This window comes from Rhinoraja longicauda, chromosome 25 (assembly GCF_053455715.1).
Source record: "Rhinoraja longicauda isolate Sanriku21f chromosome 25, sRhiLon1.1, whole genome shotgun sequence".
Lineage (NCBI taxonomy): Eukaryota > Metazoa > Chordata > Chondrichthyes > Rajiformes > Arhynchobatidae > Rhinoraja > Rhinoraja longicauda.
Genome location: NC_135977.1, coordinates 12,286,444 through 12,311,103, shown reverse-complemented (window position 1 = coordinate 12,311,103; position 24,660 = coordinate 12,286,444). Strand labels below are relative to the sequence as shown.

The 24,660-nt window shown below is 42.5% G+C and overlaps 1 protein-coding gene across 3 annotated transcripts in view; it reads right to left on the bottom strand.

The window, feature by feature from the left end:
* The window catches only part of LOC144605762 (uncharacterized), a 42,827-nt gene extending 19,686 nt beyond the window's left edge, over positions 1-23,141 (bottom strand). Inside the window, exons 1-6 of one of the 3 annotated variants that reach the window (XM_078421286.1) lie at positions 23,006-23,141; positions 22,815-22,928; positions 19,266-19,346; positions 2,729-2,806; positions 1,674-1,751; positions 380-475 (exon numbers count right to left, since the gene is read on the bottom strand). In XM_078421286.1, the coding sequence (XP_078277412.1) occupies positions 380-475; positions 1,674-1,751; positions 2,729-2,806; positions 19,266-19,346; positions 22,815-22,928; positions 23,006-23,087 (529 nt within the window). In that variant the 5' untranslated portion in view covers positions 23,088-23,141. The remainder of the gene's footprint in view (positions 1-379; positions 476-1,673; positions 1,752-2,728; positions 2,807-19,265; positions 19,347-22,814; positions 22,929-23,005) is intronic. The other 2 variants (XM_078421287.1, XM_078421288.1) reach the window with 2 other exon arrangements.
* Between the last annotated feature and the right edge of the window lie 1,519 nt (positions 23,142-24,660).

Below are 24,660 nucleotides of genomic sequence, written 5' to 3'. Positions count from 1 at the left end.
CAATTAACCTACAAACCTGTACATCTTTTGAGCGTGGGATGAAACCGAAGATCTCGGAGTAAACCCACGCAAGTCACGGGGAGAACGTACAAACTCCGTACAGACAAGCACCCACAGTCAGGATCGATTCCGGGTCTCTGGCATTGCAAGGTAGCTCCATGCTACACAACTGTGCCACATATAATAGCATTATAGGAAATGTTCTGGATAGATCTCCTATCATGTGCCCTATGATATTTTTCTTCTGTAATGGCCCTATGTAACTGCAAATTGCTGGTGTTACACATACAATTCAAACTCAAAATTGTTCCCTAGTCAGTTTTTATCCCTTTAGTTTATCAGATTATAATCAGATTTCATGACGTCCAGAGTTACATACCTTCTTGTTTAAGATCTTGCAGATCAAAACGGATGGACATATTTAGAGTATCCATAAAGGTTTGCAGGTGATTAATCTGATCAGTGATCTGTAAATCTAAGCACATTATGAATTGGAACATACTTTTATCAAGCTAAAGAGTACTTTATTTTCAAAGAACCCACTGAGTTAATTTTAACTTTGTGTGATAGCGTGAATATCATTGAGTTCAATGGAAAGTAAAATTGGACAGGCATGCAATTGGTTAATAATTCAATATTGCTAATTCTATGCTATTAACTACAGGTTGTTCAAATCAATTCCATGATTTCCAACATGAGTTTAAGTGAGCTTAAGTTGCCCCATGTATTTGTTTCGAAGGTTGTGCATTATCAATGCCAGATTGTGAGTGATGAGACATGCTGAAAATGTTATCAAAAGAACTGCGCTATCAGTAAAACCTTCCATAAGTATTTCAAAATGGCATGGCGTTGCGAGAAATCTTACTGTTATCAGACAGAGAAATAATGTATAAACAATAGCTAAAACTACGCTCACTGAAGGAGATACTAAAATCCAAAAGTATATACAATTGTTTTTCAAAGGAGGTGCTCAATACTGGATGAGAATGACAGTTCAGGCTTGCGGGATTCAGAGAGAAATGAACTAAATATGTTTTGGCCTGATGGGAAAAGCAAGAACTGAGGGCTTAAGATTCCAGCATCTGCAGTCTCTTGTGATTTCAACTAAGGGGCTTCGTTTACAACGAAACTTGAAGTATTAGGCCAAGTTTCTTTATGCAAGGTGCTGTAAACATTTGGGATGTTCCATTTCAGAAGGACGTTCAAGCTCATATCCTCAGTATGCACAAGCCTGAGACTGACATACTTTTAGAAGCAAGCATGATGAAGAGTACTTTATTTTTACTTTTAGAAGCAAGCCGGATCAGATGATCTAGTGCTCAGATGGTAAGGATGGTAGTGCTCAGATGGTAAGATGGTTATTGAATGATGGGCAAAATCAAATGGTCAAATGGACTTTGCTGCTTTAAGTTCTTTTGCTCTGTAATTATCATTGTTATGGTTTCTTGGAATTACAGCACAAAGAATTTCTTAATTCATTGTTAACCAATCGAGTGCGAGCACTCTAAAATGAATGCTATATATACAATTTCACTCATTTTGTCTGCCAATTATGGTGGTGACTGAATGAAGCCCTTCACCACACAGCAGTACTTTCAAGATAGATTACGTGCGGCCACAGATGTACAGGGTTATATCTCATCCATAAAAATTGTAACAAAGTTCTTTCATGCCTTTGAGATTTTTCAAATCGGAAAGACTTTGTCCTTGCAAGTCTTGCATTTGTTCCATGTTCTCCTTCATCTTTTGCCCTATAAATTGAGGCACAGTTGTCAACTATATACAACTAAATGCAACATTTAGATAATTAACATAGAATATGAAAGCAAAAAAACTAGATATAATGAAATATATCTGTCACCAGAAATTGAAGATGTATATTATGATGACCACTTGCACAAATGTATTCCTTCAAGAACTATAAATTGAAAGTTATTTAATCAAGATTATATTGGTACTTATGAGAAATGATTCGATATTGTAAGGAGCCAAAGAGAAAAGGACATTAAAAGTCAATAAGGGTCAAAACTGAGAGTCATCTTGTCGTGTTATGGATGGTAGGAATATGAAAATGTCAAATCTTTATGGATATTTCTAACAATGAGACATATAAAAATAAAATAAGCATATCAAGTATCAAAGATGTGCCAACGGTGAGACTCGGTCAAATTTTTTAGATAATTAATAAAGATAGTAAAGAATTCCACAGATTCACCCCCCTCGAACTAAAGAAATTCCTCCTCATCTCTTTCCTAAAAGAATGTCTTTTAATTCTGAGGCTATGACCTCTAGTCCTAGACTCTCCCACTAGTGGAAACTTCCTTTCCACATCCACTCTATCCAGGCCTTTCACTGTTCTGTATGTTTCAATGACGTCCCCCCTCATTCTTTTAAACTCCAGCGAGTAGAGGCCCAGTGCCGTCAAATGGTCATCATATATTAACCTACTCATTCCTGGGATCACTCTTGTAAACCTCCTCTGCACCCTCTCCAGAGCCTGCATTGGTGGAGAAAAAAATCTGCAGCGGAGTGTGATTCAATTCCTATAATTACGTAGCAAAAATGCAAGTCTTTGTCAACAAGATAAATACAAGAAGGAAGGTCCTCTGTTTCAGACTATGGGTATGTGTAGGGTTATGGGTGGATGGCGAGATGGCAGAGAACCATTGGAATAAGAAGGACCTGGCAGAACATGGCAATAATTTTCATTATTGATTCTAGTCTTTACCTTTCAGTTGTTGCAGTTCAGAACTCAAGCGTTTGTCAGACTCCTTTAACTGATTAACTTCCTCTGAAATCCGAATATCTTGAAAAGATCATCATTATTGATTTCAAAATTAGAATTCTTAAAATTCAATCAGAGTGGATTAGTGAAAAACTACCCATTCACTTAATAATTGCAGTCAAATGATAGATTACACTTCTAGTGTTAGAATTAGCATTGCAGCGTCACTTGTAGGCTTTGAGATCTTCAGACTGACCCGTCAGATGTTTGCAAAATTGGTCTCAAATGGCAAAGTGGGGAAGCTGTTGGGAAGATTTGTTTAACACCAGGCTACAAGTTGGGAGCGCAAAGTGGTGGTCAATGGTGTGCAAAACTGATTTCAAATGCTGGAAACACTCGATCAATTACTTTTACAATCCAAATGAGCCAAATGTCTTTCATAGGGGTCTCAGATCTGAAAAAATAACCCTTTAATTTTGCACAGAAACCTGCAACATGTTTCCAGCATGTAATATTTTTATTTCAGTATTTTGGCAATTAGTTTTTTGATTTGCACATCATGCCGATCTTGTATGTATTTTGAAGCCCGATTATTCCAAAGAATATCATTCCTTTCTCAAATGTTATTTACAAACTATGAGCAGCAGTCAAGCATCAAATCTGGCATTAAATTCAAGAAGTTCTGCACCTGGAAGGAAAGTATTTATTTAAATGAGTTACTGTGCTTCAACAATTCTCAATGATTGTTTCAAATTATATTCTTCCCTTCTCAAATGTCGCAGGAATTATGTACCCTTTCTTAGTTTATCATAATGGTGGCGCAGCGGCAGAGTTGCTGCCTTACAGCGCCAGAGACTGGGTTCGATCCTGACTATGTAAGGAGTCTGTAAGGAGTTTATACGTTGTATGTTCTCCCTGTGGCCTGCATGGGTTTCCACCGGGAGCTCCATGTTTCTCCCAAACTCTAAAGATGTACAGGTTTGTTGCTTATTTGGCTTGGTATAAATGTAAATTTTCCCTAGTGCGTGTTGGATAGTGCGAGTGTGCAGGGATCGCTATTCGACGCGGACTCATTGGGCCGAAGGGCCTGTTTCCGCACTGTATCTCTAAACTAAACAACAGCGTGCAAAGGTTTTATCACAGGTTTCTGTTGCACATAATTGAAAGGGCATTTTCAAATTTCTAGATCTGCTATAATTGTGATGAATGTTACAGACTTTTTCACTGATTTTGATGTGTCAATTCTAGATTGAGAGGGGCTATTTTGACTTTCAGATGATAGTGTAAAACAAACATTTTAGATTCAGTATCTTATGCCTTCCTCTCCTCCCCTATCCTTCCCGATTGACCAACCTGTTGTGAGGTTTGACATTAACTACCATTCTTAAATCATCAAAGTGCAAGGATAAGGAACAGGAGGCAATGGGAGCTTTACATCTTCAAGACTCACCATAATAGTTCAAATTATAGGACAATATAATCCTTTTTTTAACATTTACATGTGGATTAACTGTTTCCAACTTTTTCCACATTGTGGTAAGGGTTTTTCAAAGTAATTTAAAAAAAATCAGATTAAATGTGGGGGTTATGAAATATAAATTAGAACTAGACAGACAAACATGGCAATGTTTCTACCATGAGTACAAGTCATAAAGCAGTGATAAGTTCTGTATCTTGAATGAAACACATTCTTTGGAACTATGTGACAGGATTCTGTGCTTTGAAGTTTCTCAGCACTGATTCCTGAAAGTCACTCATTGTAAATACATTCCTTGCACCATAAATTATGCGTGTTCTGATGTGCAAATTGCAGTTTCACCTGAATTAGTTCCATGCTCACAATTTGTGTCATTAACATGATTCATGGAGCAGCTCGCAGTACGAGTAACTTACATAGCGCTGAGTTTTTACCATTTAGTTACACACTCTGAAACTTGAATAAAGGATCAATCATTGATATTCTTTGCAGACCTAGTGGTCAGATTTTATGGCATCTGTGATCTAGGAATCTTGCCACAAATAAAATTACTTCATGAATGCGCACACCTGAGGCAAAGGGTTGACCAGAACAAGAAGCATATTCCCCTGATTTAATAGAATATTTTTCTCACATTATCTACTTCTCTGCCATCTCCAAACACAAGATGTAAAATTGGGAGATTTTAACCCAATGGTTAAAATGTCCGAATTTTAACCATTGGGTTAAAAGTGCATCAGAGCTATTGATCTGAAATGTTAACTCTTTCTCTTTCTATAGATGCTGCCTGACCTGTTGAATCTTCTTTGCATTTGCTGCTTTGTTTCAATTTTTCAACACATGCGTGGTTTTAGATTGGAATCTGATAATCTGAAAAGAAAACAGAGCCCATTTCCATTGTGTATGCAAACAAAGAATTTCACTGTGCCTAGTCACATGTGGCAATAAAGTATTCCTAGTCCTATTCCATAGTCCATTTCCTCAGGAGAGGGAAGATTTCTTTTGCTGCTTCTTCATTTGACAATTCTAATGCTCTCCTGCTTGGCCTCCCATCTTCCATTTACATGAATAAGCCCTGTATTCCAGCACATAGAAAATACCATATGTCTATCACACATGGTCTAGCTGTCCTCCAGAGGCTCCTGGTCAGAGAGTACCTAGACCTATAAAGTCTTCTCCTTGTGATCGTCCTTCTAATGCCTTCATACTTCAGCAACATATGCTATCTATAGAAAAATGTGCATCTACCGGCTGCCCATTGTGCATCCCCAGGATTATACTTGCTTTTCCTCAACTCCTTGTGGTCTCTGCTTTGCTAACATCATCTCGCTAAAGTTTCTCCTTGAGAACTTTTCTTGGCTTTCGTGTTATTTACAAACCGCTTATGTTTTTGTAATAATGTCCATGGAAAATGACTGGGAATTTCACCACATTGGAGGGCCTTTGCAATTGCTATTTGTTAAGTCTCATTCAAGTCAAGTCAAGTCAAAGATAGACACAAAGTGCTTGAGTAACTCCGTGGGTCTCTGCAGAAAAATGATGGGTGATGTTTTGGGTAACGTGGATCAAGTGGATAACAGTAAACCAGTGTGAATGGGAGATTGATAGTTCTCAGTGGGCTGACATGTTTGCTTCCTTGCTGTGTCTTTTAATTAATTATTCAATTTATACCAAATCATCTACTGACCAAAGGAAATCCCCTCCAAGGCAGTTTTATGAATGGAGGATTTAAGTTGTAGAGATGTATAGAGTTATTTAGCAACCTGATTGTTCTAATTAAATAGCGGCCAATATTCTTTCATACCTTTGAGATTTTGAAGATCAGAAAGTATTTGGCTCTGTGTATCTTGCAACTTCACCTGCACCTTTTCTTCTTATGGAGTTCCACAAGGCTCCATCCTAGGCCCCATTCTCTTCTCTCTATACATGCTCCCCCTTGGCCAAATCATTCAAAGGCACGGCATTTCTTTCCACTGCTATGCCGATGACACACAGCTTTACCTCCCCCTGAAACCCAACAACCGGTCAAATTTAAACAGCCTCTTACACTGCCTTGAGGACATAAAATGTTGGATGGCACAGAACTTCCTCCAATTAAACGAGAGCAAGTCTGAGGTCATCCTATTCGCCCCCCCCCCCCCCCCCGACTCCATCAAATCGATAACAGGCAATCTTGGAAGCCTATCCTGCCTAGTCAAACCGCATGTCAAAAACCTCGGCGTGATATTTGACTCTGCATTAAAGTTTGACAAGCAAGTCAACGCTGTGGTAAAAGCCAGCTTCTTCCAACTTCGTACCATAGCTAAAATCAAACCTTTCCTCAAATTCGACGACACTGAAAAAATCATTCACACTTTCATTTCCTCCCGCCTAGACTACTGCAACTCCCTATACACTGGGATCAGCCAATCATTCCTGTCCCGCCTGCAACTGGTCCAAAATGCCGCAGCGAGACTCCTGACGGGTACCCGTAAAAGGGACCACATCACGCCGATTCTGGCCTCTCTCCACTGGCTCCCTGTACGGTACAGAATCAACTTCAAGCTCCTCCTATTCACATATAAAGACCTAAATGGACATTCCCCCCCTACATCAAAAATCTTCTAACCCAACTCTCTAACTGCAGGTCCCTCAGGTCGGCCGACTTGGGGCTACTCACTATCCCGCGGTCTAGGCTTAAGCTCAGGGGTGACCGCGCTTTTGCGGTTGCAGCTCCTAGACTGTGGAACAGCATCCCTCTCCCCATCAGAACTGCCCCCTCCATCGACTCCTTTAAGTCCAGGCTCAAAACCTATTTCTACTCCCTAGCGTTTGAGGCCCATTGAGGAGGCGCTGTGAACTGTTTTGTATGTGCTGTTATGTATGTGTGCTACTGTATGTTTCATTTTTTTGTTAGTACCTAAACAGATGTACAGCACTTTGGTCAACGTGGGTTGTTTTTAAATGTGCTATAGAAATAAAATTGACTTGACTTGACTTGACTTGACTTCTATAAATTGAGACATGGAATTGGAGAATATGATCACATTTACAAAGTTATATTCAGCCAGCAATCAATCTGCAAAATCATGAACTCTGTGAAGGTGCCGCTACATCAAATTGTTCAATTCAGATACATGTATCCATTTGGTGAAACAAATAAACTTTATGAGATATTCTTCACATCATCAACATTTTTTAGCAATTGAAACAAGTAATCCAAGGACGTAAGTGAGAGTCGACAATAAAAATATTATGCAAATAATGGCTTGAATAGGGAATAAAGTGAATGCTTCCTTTCATACAACATGCAGATATAATAAGCCTCTTACAATCCTCGTGTTTTTGTAAATGTAATAAATGACTGGGAATTTCACCGCATTACAGGCCCTATGCAATTGTTATTGTTAAGTCTCTTTCAAGTCAAATCTATTGTCATATGCACAGTAGGGTGAGATATGGGTACAATGAAAATCTAGCTTGCAAGTTCAATACAGGCATAAGGACAGCCAACACATGATTCATATTTCTGGTAGACACAAAATGCTGGAGCAACTCAGCGGGACATGCAGCATCTCAGGAGAGAAGGAATGGGTGACGTTTTGGGTCGAGACCCTTTTTCAGATTGATGTCAGGGGAGCGGGTGGGACAAACATCCTATCTTTATCCCGTCCCCTCCCCTGACATCAGTCTGAAGAAGGGTCTTGACCAGAAACGTCACCCATTCCTTCTCTCCAGAGATGCTGCCTGACCCGCTGAGTTACTCCAGCATTTTGTGTCTACCTTCGATTTAAACCAGCGTCTGCAGTTTTTTTTCCTACATTCATATTTCTGGCATCATCTTGCCAAAACATTATATCCACATGAATGTTTAACCTGCTATTTAATTAAATTACAGTCATATTTCATGAGTGCAGCATTATATACCTTCTTGTTTATGACTTTGTGGATCAAAGTGATTGGACATGTTTAGAGTACGCATCAAGATTTGCAGTTGATTAATCTGATCAATGATCTGTAACTCTAACACATTATGAATTGGAACATTGTTTATTAGGTTAAACATTAGTTTATTTCCAAACAGTTTCCTGGATGAGTTAAATTATTATTTTCTTTAAGCAATGGTGTAAAGAGGATTGTTGTACATTGTTGAGCCTTGCATAATTCCCATTTTTTTCATTGTTGAACTCAATGGAATATATACACAAAATACTGGAGTAACTCAACGAGACAGGCAGCATCTCCGGAGAGAAGGAATGGGTGACGTTTCGGGTCGAGGCCCTTCATCAGACTGATGTCAGGGGAGTGGGCGGGACAGAGATAGAATGTAGTTGGAGACAGTGAGATTGGTGTGAGAACTGGGAAGGGGGAGGGGATGGAGTAAGAGGGAAAGCAAGGGCTATTTGAAATTAGAGAAGTCAATGTTCATGCCGCTGGAGTGAAATATGAGGTGTGGTTCCCCCAATTTGCGCTGGGCCTCAATCTGACAATGGAGGAGGCCCAGGACAGAAAGGTCAGATTTGGAATGGAAGGGGGAGTTAAAGTGCTGAGCAACCAAGAGATCAGGTACGTTAAGGCGGACTGAGTGGAGGTGTTCAGCAGAATGCTCGCTGACCCTGCACTTGGTCTCGTCGATGTACAGGAGTTGACACCTGGAGCAGCGGATACAGTAGATGAGGTTGAAGGAAGTGCAAGTGAACCTCTGCCTCACCTGAAAAGACTGTCGGGTTCCTTGGATGGTCGAGGGGGGAGGTAAAGGGACAGCTGTTGCATCTCCTGCGGTTGCAAGGGAACGTACTTGGGGAGGGGGTGGTTTGGGTGAGAAGGGACGAGTTGACCAAGGAGTTGTGGAGGGAATGGTCTCTGTGGAAAGCAGAAAGGGGTGGAGATGGGAAGATGTGGCCAGTAGTGTGATCCCGTTGGATCAATCGAAGAAAAATTTGGATGGGCATATAATTGCTTGATTATATGCTATTGGATACATATCATTCAAATCATTTCCCTGGCTGTCAACATGAACTTAAATTGCCCAGTGCATTCATTTTCTTGAAATGTTTGCATTTGGAATTATCTGAGCCTGATCATGGGTGAGAAAATATATAATTCACTAAAAAAGTTGACAGAATAATTATACACATGGACATTAAGGACATGTTTCTTCAAAATGTCCTAAAATATTGCAGGGAAGCAGAAAATTGTATTATTGTTGGATGGAGGAATGAAATAAGCACAATAACCAAAATCCTTAGCATCAAATAAAAGAAGCACTAAACTTAAAAGGTGATTATGCAAGTACTGAACAAAGGATGGATCTGCTTCCCATCCATTAAAACTGAATGGGAAACACATTTGCAGCATGAATGATTCTGACAGGGGTCTCCATAAAACAGGTTTTGTGGCCTGAAACAGTCCAGGCATTAAATTGTATTTCACACCAATATGTGGAATTTCATATTCATGTGATACTAATATATCAACAGCTGGCTTCCTATGTTGAAAATCTATTGGAAGTACTCAGCAGGTCAGTTGGTAAATGTTAACTGTACATAACATTTGGATCAGTAACACAAAATATCAATGAAAGAATACAAGGGATGTGGTCATTGATGGCATGTACCTATTCAATAATGACCTGGAAAAGCTGCTGATGAGTTGATTGTTCTAACACTGAAGTCCACTGAAGGACCAATTCCCACAGATATATTTAGGAGAGAGCTCCCATAATTAGAGCTCACGATGAGGAAGGGCCAGCAGCATGTTCCCAAATCAAGGTGGCATATGTCTGGAAGGTGGAGCTAGTCCAATGTGCCAGTTTTCTCTTCCCATTTTGTGAGGATCACAGATTTAGGAAATGTGTTGGCAGGAACTGCATATGCTGGTTTAAACTGAAGATAGACACAAAAGTCTGAAGAAGTATCTCGACCTGAAATGTCACCCATTCCTTCTCTCCAGAGATGCTGCCTGTCCCTCTGAGTTACTCTAGCTTTTTGTGTCTATCACAGATTTAGCAAGGATTGTTATAAAAACAATGTTATGGTAACCTGTGTGTTACATTTTGCAGATCATAAATATTGTTATCATGGAGGGAGGGAATGTTTTAGGCTGACAAATGTGGTGTCTAACAATCAGCTGACCTGTTAAGGATAATATTGAGCTTTTTATTATTAAATTGTTGAAGCTCCATTCATTGATGCATGTGAAGAGTATTTAATTAAGCTCCTGATTTATGCCTGGTGCATGGTGGAAAGGCCTTGTGAATTAGGAGGCCAGTCACCTACCTCAAGATAACCATCCTCTGAAATGCCTTTGTCGATATTCTAATAGGGAATATGTAGGGTTGTTGCACAGTCTTTTACCCGGAGTATGTGAATCAAGAACCAGAGGATGCAAGTTTAAGGTGAGAGGGAAACAATGAATAGAAATCTGAGGGGCAACTTTCTCACACAGAGGGTGGTGGGTATATGGAATTACTTGTTAGAGGGGATAATTGAGGCAGATACGATAACAACATTGAAAAGACATTTGGACAGGTACAGTACATTGGCAGGAAAGGTTTAGAAGGATATGGACCAAACATGGGCAGGTGGGACTGGCGCAGATGGGCTCCTTGGTTGGCAAGGGTCTGTTTTCGTGCTATACTAGACCAAGTGGACCTGTTGGGCCCAACCCTCTCCTACTGTTACAACTCCCTCTCCTCCCCCCCCTCCTCCTCCCTTCCATCCTCCCCCTTTCCCCTCCCCCCAAACCATCCCCCTCAACCCCCCTTATCCTCCCTCCTATCCCCTGCCTCCCTCCCTCGGAGATAGATTTAAACTTTAAAATGTGAATAACTTTAAAAATAAAACACAGATTTCAATGAAACTTCTTCCATTAGCACCAAAGGGACGACAGGGAGTAAGGTAGGCCTAAAATTGTCGCACTATCATGTGCCGTTTTGGTTGTAGTTCAGGAACAAAGAAACAAACAAACGAGAGTTTCAGTATATAGATGACTCTGACCTTAATTCCCTGGTCAATAGTGACCCCAGAATATTGACAGTGGTGAGATCGGCAACAGCAATGCTACTTTATGGCATGAGTTAGTGATTAGATGTTTTCTTGTTGGAGATTGTCATTGCCTTCCTCTTCTGAATGTCTTGCTTCCTGAAGGCATAACTGCTTAATTTGCCGAGGAGTTCCGAATGGATTGAAGAGTATAGGGATCATCACCACTGCTAATATTCCGGAAGTAATTGAAGATATGTTGGTCTAAGACAAGGCCTGAGAAACTCCAGCAGTGTTATCTTGGGATTGGGTTAACGATTTCCACTGTCCACAACATTTTTTAAAAGTCCACTGTTTGCGAAGTCCATGGGGAGATTTCTCATTGATTCCTATTCTCGTTGATTCCTATCCTATTCTTTGTTCATACACTACTCCGTCAAACACTGCCTTTAAGATGAAGACAGTCATTCTCAATCCAGCTTTGGAATTTAGCACCTTTTCCATGGAGTCAAGTGGGCCACGGCCAAACGCAAAATGAGCATTAATGACCAGGTCAGTGGTGAATGTGCAGTGGGAATAGGTTAGTGGTGAATGTGTTTTGTTTGATGCCATCGTGGACGACACATTCAATCACTTTATTAATGATTGAATGCGAGGAGCTACGTATAATTTTATAGAATGATGAGGTAATTCCTTTTGCTACAAGCGCAGGGCGACAACAGAGGGATTTTTAGTTTAAGATTAGGAAGAGTGCCACCTGGTGGATATTTTGAAGTTTTGCATGCTGTGAAGACTTGCGAAGATTAAAATCAACAAAAGGTTCATTGAGGCACATTTAAGCCTGTAAATACGGGCCAAGAACAGTGACAGTGAGCAGCACAAATTTGGCCGTGGATTCGGCACCCATTCCAGTGCCACCAGAAAACCAACTGTTACCTTTCGAATACTTAAGACAAAATGCAATGCACTTTTAATGTATCCATTCCTTTAGAAAGATTGAATTCACAGAAATCACGTTCTGCATGGAGAGATTTCCCCCAACCCCGTGTTAAGAATTACTCAATTTCTGCAAACAATCAATTTCTCCATCCACTCAGACAAAATATTTAACAATTTGTAGACAAGGCTTCGTCGAGGAGGCTGAGGGAAGAGGCCATGCCGAAAGTTGGAGAGGGTGAGACGTTATAAGGAAATGACAGGTAAGCTGATTCAGTGTGATGTTTGCAGGATGTGGGAGTTCAGGGACACCGTTCATGCTTCTGGCTGCTACAAATGTGCTAAGTGTGTCCAGGTTCAGCTCCTGAAGGACCATGTTGGGGAACAGAAGAGCCAACTGGATGACCTCAGGATCATCTGAGAAAAATGAGACGTTCCTGGATAAGACCTTCAGTGAGATTGTTACACCAAAGGTACCAGGAGAGAGAAGGTTGGTGACGGTGAAGAAGGGAAGGAAGCTTGGAGTACAAGAGACCCTCAGGGTTGTATCGCTTGGAAACAGGTTCACCCTCTCAGACGACACTGCCAGTCTGAACGACGGACAAGTCTGAGAGGCAAATCGTGGTGCTGAGGCAAAGCCGAATGTCAAGCGGCGCCGTGGTAATGGGGGACTCCATCGTGTGAGGTACAGACAGGGTTTCTGCGGCAACAAGCGGGGTTCAAGGATGGTGTGGTGCCTCCCTGGTGCCAGGATCCAGGATGTCACGGAGTGAGTGCAGAGCATCCTCAAGGGTGAAGGTGAGTAGCCGGAAATGGTAGTGCCTGTCGGCACAAACGACGTCGGGAAGCAGAGGAAAGATATTCTGCAGTGTGACTTTAGAGGGCTCGGAAGAAGGCTGAAAAACAGGACCTCCAGGGTGGTTATCTCCAGTTTGCTTCTAGTTCCTCCTGCTGGGGAGGGCAGGAACAGGGAGATAGGGGATCTGAATGTGGCTGAGGAGCTGGTGCAGGGGGCAGGGATTTAGATTCTTAGACCACTGGGATCTGTTTTGGGGGAAGGGTGAATTGTACAAAAGGGACGGGTTGCACCTCAACAGATGGGGGACCTGCATTGTGGCAGGCAGGTTTGCCAATGCTACACGGGTGGTTTTAAACTAAATAGTGGGGTGGGGTGGGTGGGAGGAGGGGTGTCAAATGGAATAGACAAGGATGGAGTAAAGGGAAAGAGAGTATAGGAAAAGCTAAGAAATACTCCAGAATTAACAGGACAGAAAGCTCACAAAGGGATAGGAGAGTTGAACGGGTACTTTGGATCAGTCTTTACGAAGGAAGACGCAAACAATCTCCCAGGTCTACTAGAGCACGGAGGATCTAGGGAGCAGAGGAACTGAAGGAAATTTGCATTAGGCGAGAAATAGTATTGGGTAGAATGATGGGACTGAAGGCTGATAAATCCCCAGGGCCTGATGGTCTGCATCCCAGGGTACTCAAGGAGGTGGCTCTAGAAATTGTGGTGCATTGGTGATCATTTTCCAATGTTCAATTGATTCAGGATCAGTTCCTGTGGATTGGAGGGAGGCTAATGTTATCCCACTTTTCAAGAAAGGAGAGGGAGAGAAAACGAGGAATTATAGATCAGTTAGCCTGACATTGATGGTGGAGAAGATGCTGGAGTCAATTATTAAAGAGATAACGGCACATTTGGATAGCGGTTACAGGATTGGTCCAAGTCGGCATGGATTTATGAAGGGGAAATCCTGATTGACTAATCTTCTGGAATTTTTTGAGGATGTGACAAGTCAAATGGATGAAGGAGAGCCAGTGGATGTAGTGTGTCTAGACTTCCAGAAGGCCTTTGATAAGGTCCCACATGGGAGATTAGTGAGCAAAATTGGAGCACATGGTATTGGGGGTAGGGTATTGACATGGATAGAGAATTGGTTGGCAGACAGGAAGCAAAGAGTTGGAATAAACGGGTCCTTTTCAGAATGGCAGGCAGTGGCGAGTGGTGTGCCGCAAGGCTCGGTGTGGGGCCGCAACTATTTACAATATATATTAATGATTTGGATGATGGGATTAAAGGTAACGCTAGCAAGTTTGCAGATGACACAAAGCTCGGTGGCAGTGTGAACTGTGAAGAGGATGTTAGGAGGTTGCAGGGTGATTTGGACAGGTTGAGTGAGTGGGCAAATGCATGGCAGATGCAGTATAATGTAGATAAATGTGAGGTTTGGCGGCAAAAACAGAGGCAGATTATTATCTCAATGGTGTCAGATTAGGTAAAGTGCAACGAGACCTGGGTGTCCTTGTACACCAGTCACTGAAAGTAAGCGTGCAGGTACAGCAGGCAGTGAAGAAAGCTAATGGCATGTTGGCCTTTATAACGAGAGGATTTGTGTATGGGAGCAAAGAGGTCCTTTTGCAGTGGTATAGGGCCCTGGTGAGAGCACATCTGGAATATTGTGTGCAGTTTTGGTCTCCTAATTTGAGGAAGGATGTCCTTGCTATTGAGGCAGTGCAGCGCGGGTTCACAAAGTTAATCCCTAGAATGGCGGAACTTTCATATGAGGAAAGATTGGAAAGAATGGGTTTGTATTCACTGGAGCTTAGAAGGATGATAATAATGATAATAATGATGATGAATGTTTATTGGCCAAGTATGCACATATACAAGGAATGTGCCTTGGTGCTCCGCTCACAAATAACAACAAACATACAGTTAACAATTAAGAATAAAGTGTAAACACATCAAAACAATAAGGATACAACATTACAGTCTAAACATGTGGATGAAAATAAACCAGAACAAAAAAGACACTACAGAGGTTGTTGAGTAGAACTACTACTCGTGGAAAAAAGCTGTTTTTGTGTCTGGCTGTGGCGGCTTTGACAGTCTGGAGTGACTGCTTTGACAGTCCGGAGATAAAATGACTGGACAAGCTAGATGCAGGAAAAATGTTCCCAATGTTGGGGGAGTCCAGAACCAGGGGCCACAGTCTAAGAATAAAGGGGAGGTCACTCAAAACTGAGGTAAGAAGAAACTTTTTCACCCAGAGAGTTGTGAATTTGTGGAATTCTCTGCCGCAGAAGTAGTGGAGGCCAATTCACTGGATGAATTTAAAAGAGAGTTAGATAGAGCTCCAGGGGCTAATGGAATCAAGGGATATGGGGAGAAGGCAGGCACAGGTTACTGATTGTGGATGATCAGCCATGATCACAATGAATGGCAGTGCTGCCTCGAAGGGCCTAATGGCCTCCTCCTGCACCTATTTTTTATGTTTCTATGACATCACCTTTGGAGAATCGGAGACACAAGGAACTGTAGATGCTGGAAACTTGAGGAACACAAAATGCTGGAGTAACTCAGCGAGTCAGGTAGCATCACTGTAGGATATGGATAGGCGACATTTCGAGTCCGACCTGAAACATTGCCTATCCATGTCCCCCAGGGATGCTGCCTGACCCGCGGAGTTACCCCAGCACTTTGAATTTATACTTTTAGTGAATCTCCTGCCTTGACATGTAAATACAAAATCATGCCCAAAACTGACCAGAGTGATTTTTTAGATTGGCTGACATAAGTTCATTATCTTTTAACACATGCCAATATTAATGACATCCAGCATTCTACTCTGTGAATCTACCTGGTCATATAAGCATTTCCAGAATATTGCATCTTATATGCTGTACATTAACTTTAGTGCAGGGATCTTACCAGGAAATCTTGGAATAAAACAAAAATGAGCTACAACAATAATTGAACTGTGTCATATTTTCAAAGAGGATATTAGATATATTTTGGAGCTCTTGAGATGACAAAACATAAAGGCATTACAAGTACATCTGAAGAGAACATTGTCATCTATCTAATACTAAAACTCTTGTTTGTTTGTTCCTGAACTACAGCCAAACCAGTACACGGTAGCGTGACAATTTTAGGCCCACCTTACTCACCGTCGTCCCTTTGGTGTTAATGGAAGACGTTTCATTGAAATCGGTGTTATATTTTTAAAGTTATTCACATTTTAAGGTTTAAATCTATCTCCTAGCGGGGAGGGAGGGAGGGGGGAGGATAAGGGGGGTATGGAGGGGAAGGGGGAGAGGGGAGGCTGCACCAATGCAGGAGTAGGCACGCGCGGCCTCTCCTCACTCGCACCAACAACATGGACGCCCTTAGCGGAGCCGCCCGCCAGCGATCACCGGCTCCCCTCTCCTCTCTCCCCTTGCTTCTCTCTTCTCTCCAACACCCGGGAGACCCTCTCCCCGCTATCGCCCGGACCCAGCGCGCTGCCGCCCTATCCGTCTCCAGTAGTCCGGGCTCGGCCACGCCACAGTAACGGCCGCGCTCCGCAGCTCCCTCCTCCTCCCTGCACGATCCGTAAGTGCTTTTCACCGGGACCACAGGGGGGGGGGGGGGGCTGGTAGGGAAAGGGGGGTGGGGGAGAGTAACGGTGGGGGCGACGGGGAGGGTGGGAGGAGGAGAGAGTGGGGGTGGGAGGAGGCAGAGTGCGACTGGGGAGGGGGACAGCGGGGGTGGGGGGTTGGTGCTGGGGGCAAGAGAGAGTAGGGGAAAGGGGTGTGCTGGGGAAAGGGGGGGTGGGGGAGAGTAAGAGTGTGTCTGGGGAGAGAGAATGGGGGGGGGTCTGAAAATGGGGACTGGGGAGGGGGACAACAGGGGTCGTGCGGAGGGGGCTTGGTGGTGGGGGAAAGAGGGTTACTGGGAAAAGGGGAGGTCGTGGGGAAAGGGGGGGTGTGGGGAGAGTAAGAGTGGGGCTGGGGAGGAGAGAATGGGAGGTGTGGGAATGGGCCCAACGGGCCCACTTTGCTAGTATATTACTAAAAGTCTCATCTTGTATGTATATATTAAAATATATATATATTCCCGAAATACAGCCAAAACGGTACATGATAGCGCAACAATTTTAGAGCCACCTTACTCGCCATTCGCCTGCGGTGTGCAGCATCAAGTTTCGTTATATTTTAAAAGTTATTCACTTTATGAACTTTAACAAGCACCCGTCCCGGCATGCCCTGCGCCTGACCTTCCTCCCAAGGTGCAGTACAGCGGCAGTGAGAAGATCAAAGATGGCCACTGGCAAGACGAACATAGGGCAGCGCCCTGCGGCCGCTCTCCTGCTACAGGCCGCCGCGATGGCCACCCGGGGCCGGGGTGAGTGGCTCCCTCGCCCCTTTCCTCTACCCCCAAGCCTGCTCTCGCTGCACAATGGGAACCCAACAGGTCAATGGGTCGTGTACTAAACATTAAATGCCTGATTCTGTAGAAGGTATAGATGAACACAAAAACCATAAAAATCTAGAAGGCGACAATAACGGGGTCAGAGAGAATATTAATGTAGGTCAGCAAATCGTGTAAAGGAAATCCATATTTATTTTATATACGTAACAGAATAAAATTGTATTCAAGGAGCAACTGAGAACTTGGGGTCTAAAAGCCCTATCTCACCTCAGGTGCAGAGGGTATTGATATGATTCTATATAAGTAATTTGCAGCCACCATCATTTACAAAGTTGTTGCTACAGCAATGACATTAAATGAGGTGGTAATTATAATTGTTGTGATTAGATAGTGAATGGCATTTAACAAAATTGGAACTCCCCAAAATCGAAGTACAGACAGAATGCATTATTTATAAAATTTGACATTTGGAGACTCTGGGGAAATTTCCCAATTTGCCCAGATATGGTAGTGATAATGGATTAGTATCGCAAGAATTGTATGTATCCCTGTTTACAATAGGGAATCAAAGTAATGTCCCAATGCTGGACAATCATTTTAAAATTACTGTCGAGGAAAGTGTTGTTAGATTATCTAGGAAAGCGTTGGTAACCTTTTCATAAAGCAACCCTTCTTTCTAAATTTTGGTCTTGTTCATCTTCTTTGAATTGCTTCCATCACATTGCTTCCACCACACAGGAAGGATGTAAATATGTGCAACAGAGACTGTACATCTATACTGACCGTGCCTTCATCTAAATTATTTGTATAAATTATAAAACATGTTGACTCACTAGTGCCAATTTCAGTTGTTATTCACTCAATCTCTCATCCACTCAACTGCTAATGGGAGAGTCTAGGACTAGAGGTCATAGCAGAATTATGGGATGATCCTTTAGGAAGGAGATGAGAAGGAATTTCTTTAGTCAGGGGGTGGTGAATTTGTGCAATTCTTTGCCATAGAACACTGTGAAGACACTGTCAATGGGTATTTTTAAGGCAGAAAGATTCTTGATTAATACAGGTGTCAGGAATTATGGGGAGAAGGTAGGAGAATTTGGTTACGAAGAAGAGATAGTACAGCCATGATTGAATGGCGGAGCAGACTTGATGGGCCGAATGGCCTAATTCTGCTGCTGTTAGCTAGAAACATAGAATATAGGTGAAAGAGGAGGCCATTCGGGCCTTAGAGGCAGCGCCGCCATTCATTGTGATCATGGCTGATCATCCACAATCAGTAACCTGTGCCCAACTTCTCCCCATATCTCTTGATTCCATTAGCCCCCAGAGCTCTGTCTAACTCTCTCTTAAATTCATCCAGTGATTTGGCCTCCACTGCCCTCTGTGGCAGAGAATTCCACAAATCCACAACTCTCTGGGTGAAAAAGTTCCTTCTCACCTCAGTTTAAAATGGTTTCCACTTTATTCGAAGACTGTGGCCCCTGGTTCTGGACTCCCCCAACATTGGGAACATTTTTCCTATGATCTAATGACCTTATTAGCAAGCAAGCAAATGCTCAATGTATCCATAATAGCTGTTAAAATTGGCATAGAAACCCTCTCATTGTAGAATGCTTCCAGAATTTGGTTTCATTGACACTGATTTGACTACATTTTAGAAACAAGGAAAACAAATGGAATAGCAAAGAGCCAGGAACTAAAGATACATTTATTGTTCCTTATAATATCAATAGAATCAATAGTCGTTTATTTGTCACATACACATAAATGTGTAGTGAAATGAAACATTACCTGCGGTTGAACCGCATTATTATTGATTATTCTTAATCAATAATAATGCAATAACACATACAATCACAAACTAACACCAAACAAAAAGAAACATCCATCACAGTGAGTCTCCTCCAGTCCCTCCTCACTGTGATGGAAGGCCACAATGTCTTTTCTCTTCCATAGCTACTCGCTTACCATTTCCTTGGCGTGTGCTTAGTCCAGTGACGTTTTTAAATGAATCTTGGAGTTCTTTAACATCAACAGAAATCTTCATATCTACAAATTGAAAAGTGATTTAACTACATTTCAGAAACAAAACCTGCTTACAATCAGAAGTAATTAACTGTTCAGCTTTAGCATTGATCGGATACAGGAAGTACAACATAGCAATTTGACAGATCTCTGAGTGCATCCCACAAATCTGCAGCCAGTTATTATAATGAAAGCACGCGGGGTTTACTGTCAGAAGATGACTATCGAGGTGGATTTTTCCATCAAAATAAATGGTCTGGCGAGGCATTTGAAATTTCCATTTTGGCTTCATAATAATGTTTTAATAACGTCACAAGATAGATGAGCTGATAGTGCAGTTAGAAATTGGCAGGTACGTCATTGTAGGCATCACAGAATTATGGCTGAAAGAGGATCGGAGATGGGAGTTAAACATCCAAGGATACACATTCTATCGAAAAGACAGGTTGAAGAGCAGAGGTGTGGGGTGACTCGGTTGGCAAGGATAGAAATCAAATTCTTAGCAAGAAATGACATAGGATCAGAAGATGTAGAATCTTTGTGGGGAGAGTTAAGAAACTGCATCGGTAAAAAGACCCTGATGGCAGTTATATACAGGCTTCCGAATAGCATTCATGATAAAATACATCAAGATGTAGAAAATGCATGGAAGACAGGCAATGTTACAGTGATTTCAATATGCAGGTAGAATGGGGAAAGTCAAGTTGTTACTAGATCCCAAGAGAAGGAATTTGTAGAATTGCTATGAGCTGGCTTTTTAGAGCAGCTTCTGGTCGAGCCCTCGAGGGAAAAGACAATTATGGATTTGAGGTTGTGTAATGAAGCTGATTTGATTAGGGATCTTAAAGCGAATCCCCCTAGGGGACAGTGGTCATAATTTGATAAAATTCAACTTGCAGGTTGAGAAGGAGAAGCCAAAATCGGATGTATCGGTATTACTATTGAGTAAAGGTAACGACAGAGGCATGAGAGAGGAGCTGGCTATAGTTGATTGGAAGGGGACCATCGTCGCAATGGCAGGAGTTTCCAGGAGTAGTTCAGAAGACGTTGGCTCCTTTTCATCCCAAAGAGGAAGAAGCATACCAAGAGGAGAATAAGACCACCGTGGCTGAGAAAGGAAGTCAAAGACAGCAGAAAAGCAAAAGAGAAGGCATATCATACGACAATGACGGCAGCTAAAGAATTGGGTAGTCTTTAAAACCAACAGAAGGCAAACAAAAAGGCAACAAGGAGAGAAGATGAAACATGAATGTAAGCCAATAATATAAAAGAGGATACCAAAAGGGTTTTCAGATACATAAAGAATAAAAGAGAGGCACAAGTGGACATGGGACCGCTGGTAAATGACGCTGGAGAAGTAGTAATGGGTAACAAAGAAATAGCAGACTACGATTCTTTTGCACCAGTCGTCACAGTGGAAGACACCAGCAATGTACCAGAAATTCAATAGAGCCAGGGGGCAGAAGTGAGTGCAGTCGCTATTAGGTGGGAAGTTGATCGGTCTGAAGGTGGAAACGTCATCTGGACCAGATGGACCAGACCCCGGAGTTCAGAAAGAGGTAACTCTGGGGGCATTAGTCGTGATCTTTTAAGAATCACCAGACAGGAATAGTCCCAGAGGATTGGAAAATGCAAATGGCACTCCACTGTTGAAGAAGGGAGACTTCAGTGGTTGGTAATTGTTTTAGATTCCGTTATTCAGGATAAGGTTTCGGAGTACATGTATTGGACGCACATGATAGGACAAAATCGGCATGGTTTTATTAAGGGGAGATCTTGCCTGGCAAATCTGTTAGAATTATTTGAGGGAGTAGCAAGCAGGATAGACGGAGTCAGTGGATATTGTTTACTTGCACTGGCAGAAGGCCAAGAGTGGGAATAAAGGTGGTCTTTTCGGTTTGGCTGCCGGTGACTGGTGATGTTCCGCGGCGATCAATGTCAGGTCCGCTACATCTCACAATGCGTTTTAATGATTTGGATGATGGAATTGATGGCGTGGCCAAGTTTGCAGATGATGCAAAGATAGGTGGAGGGGCAGGTACTGTTGAGGAAGCAGGGAGTCTGCAGAAGGACTTGGACTGGTTGGGAGAGTAGATAAAGAAGAGGCAAATGGAATACAGTGTAGCAAAGTGTACGGTCATGCCATTTGGTAGAAGTAATAAAAAAACGTCGATTGTTTTTTGAATAGGGAGAGGATTTAGAAATCAGAGGTGGAAAGGGACTCGGGGGTGCCAGTGCAGGATTTCTTGATGAATAAGGGCGTCAAAGGTTACGGGGAGAAGGCAGAGGAATGGGACTGAGAAAGGGGGAAAAATATTAACTTTTTAGTTTAGTTTATATACAGCGCGGGAACAGGCCATTCGGACAACCGGGTCCGCGCCGACGAGCGATCCCCGCACCTTAACAGTATCCTACACACACTAGGGACAATTTTTACATTTACCAAGCCAGTTAACCTACAAACCTTTACGTCTTTGGAGTGTGGGAGGACACCGAAGATCTCGGAGAAAACCCACGGGGACAACGTACAAACTCTGTACAGACAGCCCCCGTAGTCGGTATCGAACCCCGTTCTCTGGTGCTGCAAGCGCTGTAAGGCAGCAACTCTACCGCTGCGCCACCGTGGTGCCCTGATCTGATCTGGGGAACCGAATGGCCCAATTCTCCTCCTATGCCATGGTCTAGTAGAGGTCCCCTCTGAAATGTTCAGGTCTGAGTAATCACCCTATTGAAAAGGCTGCGCTATGGACGCATTTGCGCTACATGATTTTATCAACAGCGCTGGACTATGTGAACAGCAGCCAATGACTCCCGTAGAAGTTCTCAAGCGTAGAACTGATAGAATCCACTGGAGGACGTAATGTCCCCCAAATATCCCAAACCAACACCGTTGCTGTGCAGTGTTTACTACCACACGGAAAGAAAAGAGCGTACAATTACAGAGAAACAGTTTAAGAGTGGGATACCGATATCTTTGATTTGAATTTGCATTCAAATTCTAAAGCGATTTGTCAATATTCGTTTTAAATGATCCGTATAGACAGGCTGGGCGCGTTTTCTCCTATTAGAGAGTGCAAGAGTGATTTATCCGACAGAGAGCCTATTGCTTCCCAAGTCACACCTCCCGAGAACAGAAACATTACCCATCGGAACATGGTGAGCAGACAATTTGGATGGGTTAAATATACCGCAGAGTTCACGAACAGCGGTGGGTTTTGTGCTTGGCAGAAGGTAGACTTGGTGGCAAGTTATGCAGAAATTTGGATAGACAATAGTTCGAGGGGGTGGGGGGAAGCGGAAAGTGTGGTATTGGGCGCCTATTGGGACTGGCTCCGTTGACATCGATCAATTATTTGCGGGGCGTATAACTGATCGCACCCACCGTGCTGCCTGTTTTATAGAGCAGAGGGACATATATACTAGATCAAATGTAAGGTCTTAGAATTTTGTTAGGTTCCAATCGTACAAGTCTGCTAGAAGAACGATACTTACATGCAATAATGGACAGTGCTGTGAGTACTCCCAGGCCAATTAGACACAACGTGACAGTGACCCTCACAATTATTTCCCTTTGCCTCGGTTTCGTCAGTCGAGTCCATCCTGAGCCTATATTGAAATTAAGTGAAATTAAGCAGTATATAATTTCATACTGCAAGTGTCTGTACAATTTACATAACAATTACCGTTTTTGAATAATACAGAGTTTTCGTTGTCATAAATGCATAGATTCTGCAAGGGGTCTCCAGAAGGATTTTCGAGGGCCATTCGATCTGATTGACTGGCGTCCACAAATCTGAGTGCACCAGCTCAATGTTTCCGTTATAAGTGAAGTAAAAAGTTCCTCTTCCTTCTGTTTTGCTGCCATAGCGATTATAAAGTAGAAACTTTGCTGAGTGTTTCAAATCATGAACTGTAATTGCACTGAAGAAAGTACGTGGACAAGTTGCCAAATGTGACAGGAACTGAAACTGTGTGAGCAAATGCCATGAATTCGGAGGCAATCATAATACGCATCGTATGCCAAAGCATAATAAGGACAAAGCAATATGACAGCGTTTATGTGTTTATTGCGCTATAATACTGAGTTCTCGACCCGAAGCGTTTACTTATCCACGTTCTCCAGAGATGCTGCCTGACCCGCTGAGTAACTCCAGCACTTTGTGTCTTTTTGAATAATCAACCTACCACCCCTCCCTCCCCCCAATAAAATCCCATAGGCAAGATTGCTTCTTGGCGCATTGCATGGGAAAAATCACGGTTCTTTTATAACACGAAGATGACTAAATCTATCTGCAAAAACCCCTTTCCGGGTTAGACATAGTCTACATCGCGAAATTAATGCGAGGCAGAAATAAACCGCTTATTTTGTGGAAACGATGTTTCCATTCACTTTCAAGTCAGGGTCTTCTCCTTGCGTTTGAGGCAACAGAAGTTATGAAGCTGCTTCTGCTTCTGCTGTCTCTGTTTGTTTTCGTTCGCCTGACTGAGGTCAGTTGACAGGGCTCACCACGGGGAGGTCGACAACATGAGCCCCAAGTCAGGGTGAAATGTAGAGATTTCTAAATGATGCAAAGTTGGCCGTGTGGCTGACACTGAGAAGGAAACATTAGATTGCCGTTCGGTTAGAAGGAAAAGTAGCAGAGGAAATTTAAACCAGAGTAGTGTAAGGCCATGTTCTAGAGGAAGAAATACTCAATATTTTTTTTAAATAGAGTGAATTGAAGGAACAAACGGATCATGTAGTGCACGTCCACAGACCATTAATGCTTTCAAGCCAAGTCACTGGAACAGAATACGGAATGCTTTTCCATATAAACTAGAGCATAGAACATTAAAGTACGGAGTTCATATTAGACCTGTGTTCAATGCGAGTTCGACCAAAGTCTGGATTAAGTATCCAGTTCTGGTCAGCACATTGCACAGGATAGGTTTACGAGCATGTTGCCACACTGGAAAATTGTACCTGTGAGGAAAGATTGTTTGGGCTGGGGTTGATTTATTTGGAAAAATTAAGCTAAATTGAAATCGAATTGAGCTGTATCATCATTGGTAGAGTCAATCGAAAATACGTTTCAGCAGAAGATTCAAAACCGAGGGGAGAATAGATCTAAAATGTTAGCGGGAGATTCAGAACATATGTTCACCCAGTGTCGTGGAGGTATCGAGCCATATGGGGTGGAAACAGGCCCATCGGCTCAACTTGCCCACATCGACCAACAATGGTGAGTGGTAAATGTTTGGAATTCACTGCCTGGAAATGTGGTCGAGGAAAGCCGTCATGCTTACAAAATACTCGAGGAAGAATGACCCACAGGGCTTTGGAGCAAGCGTTGGACCG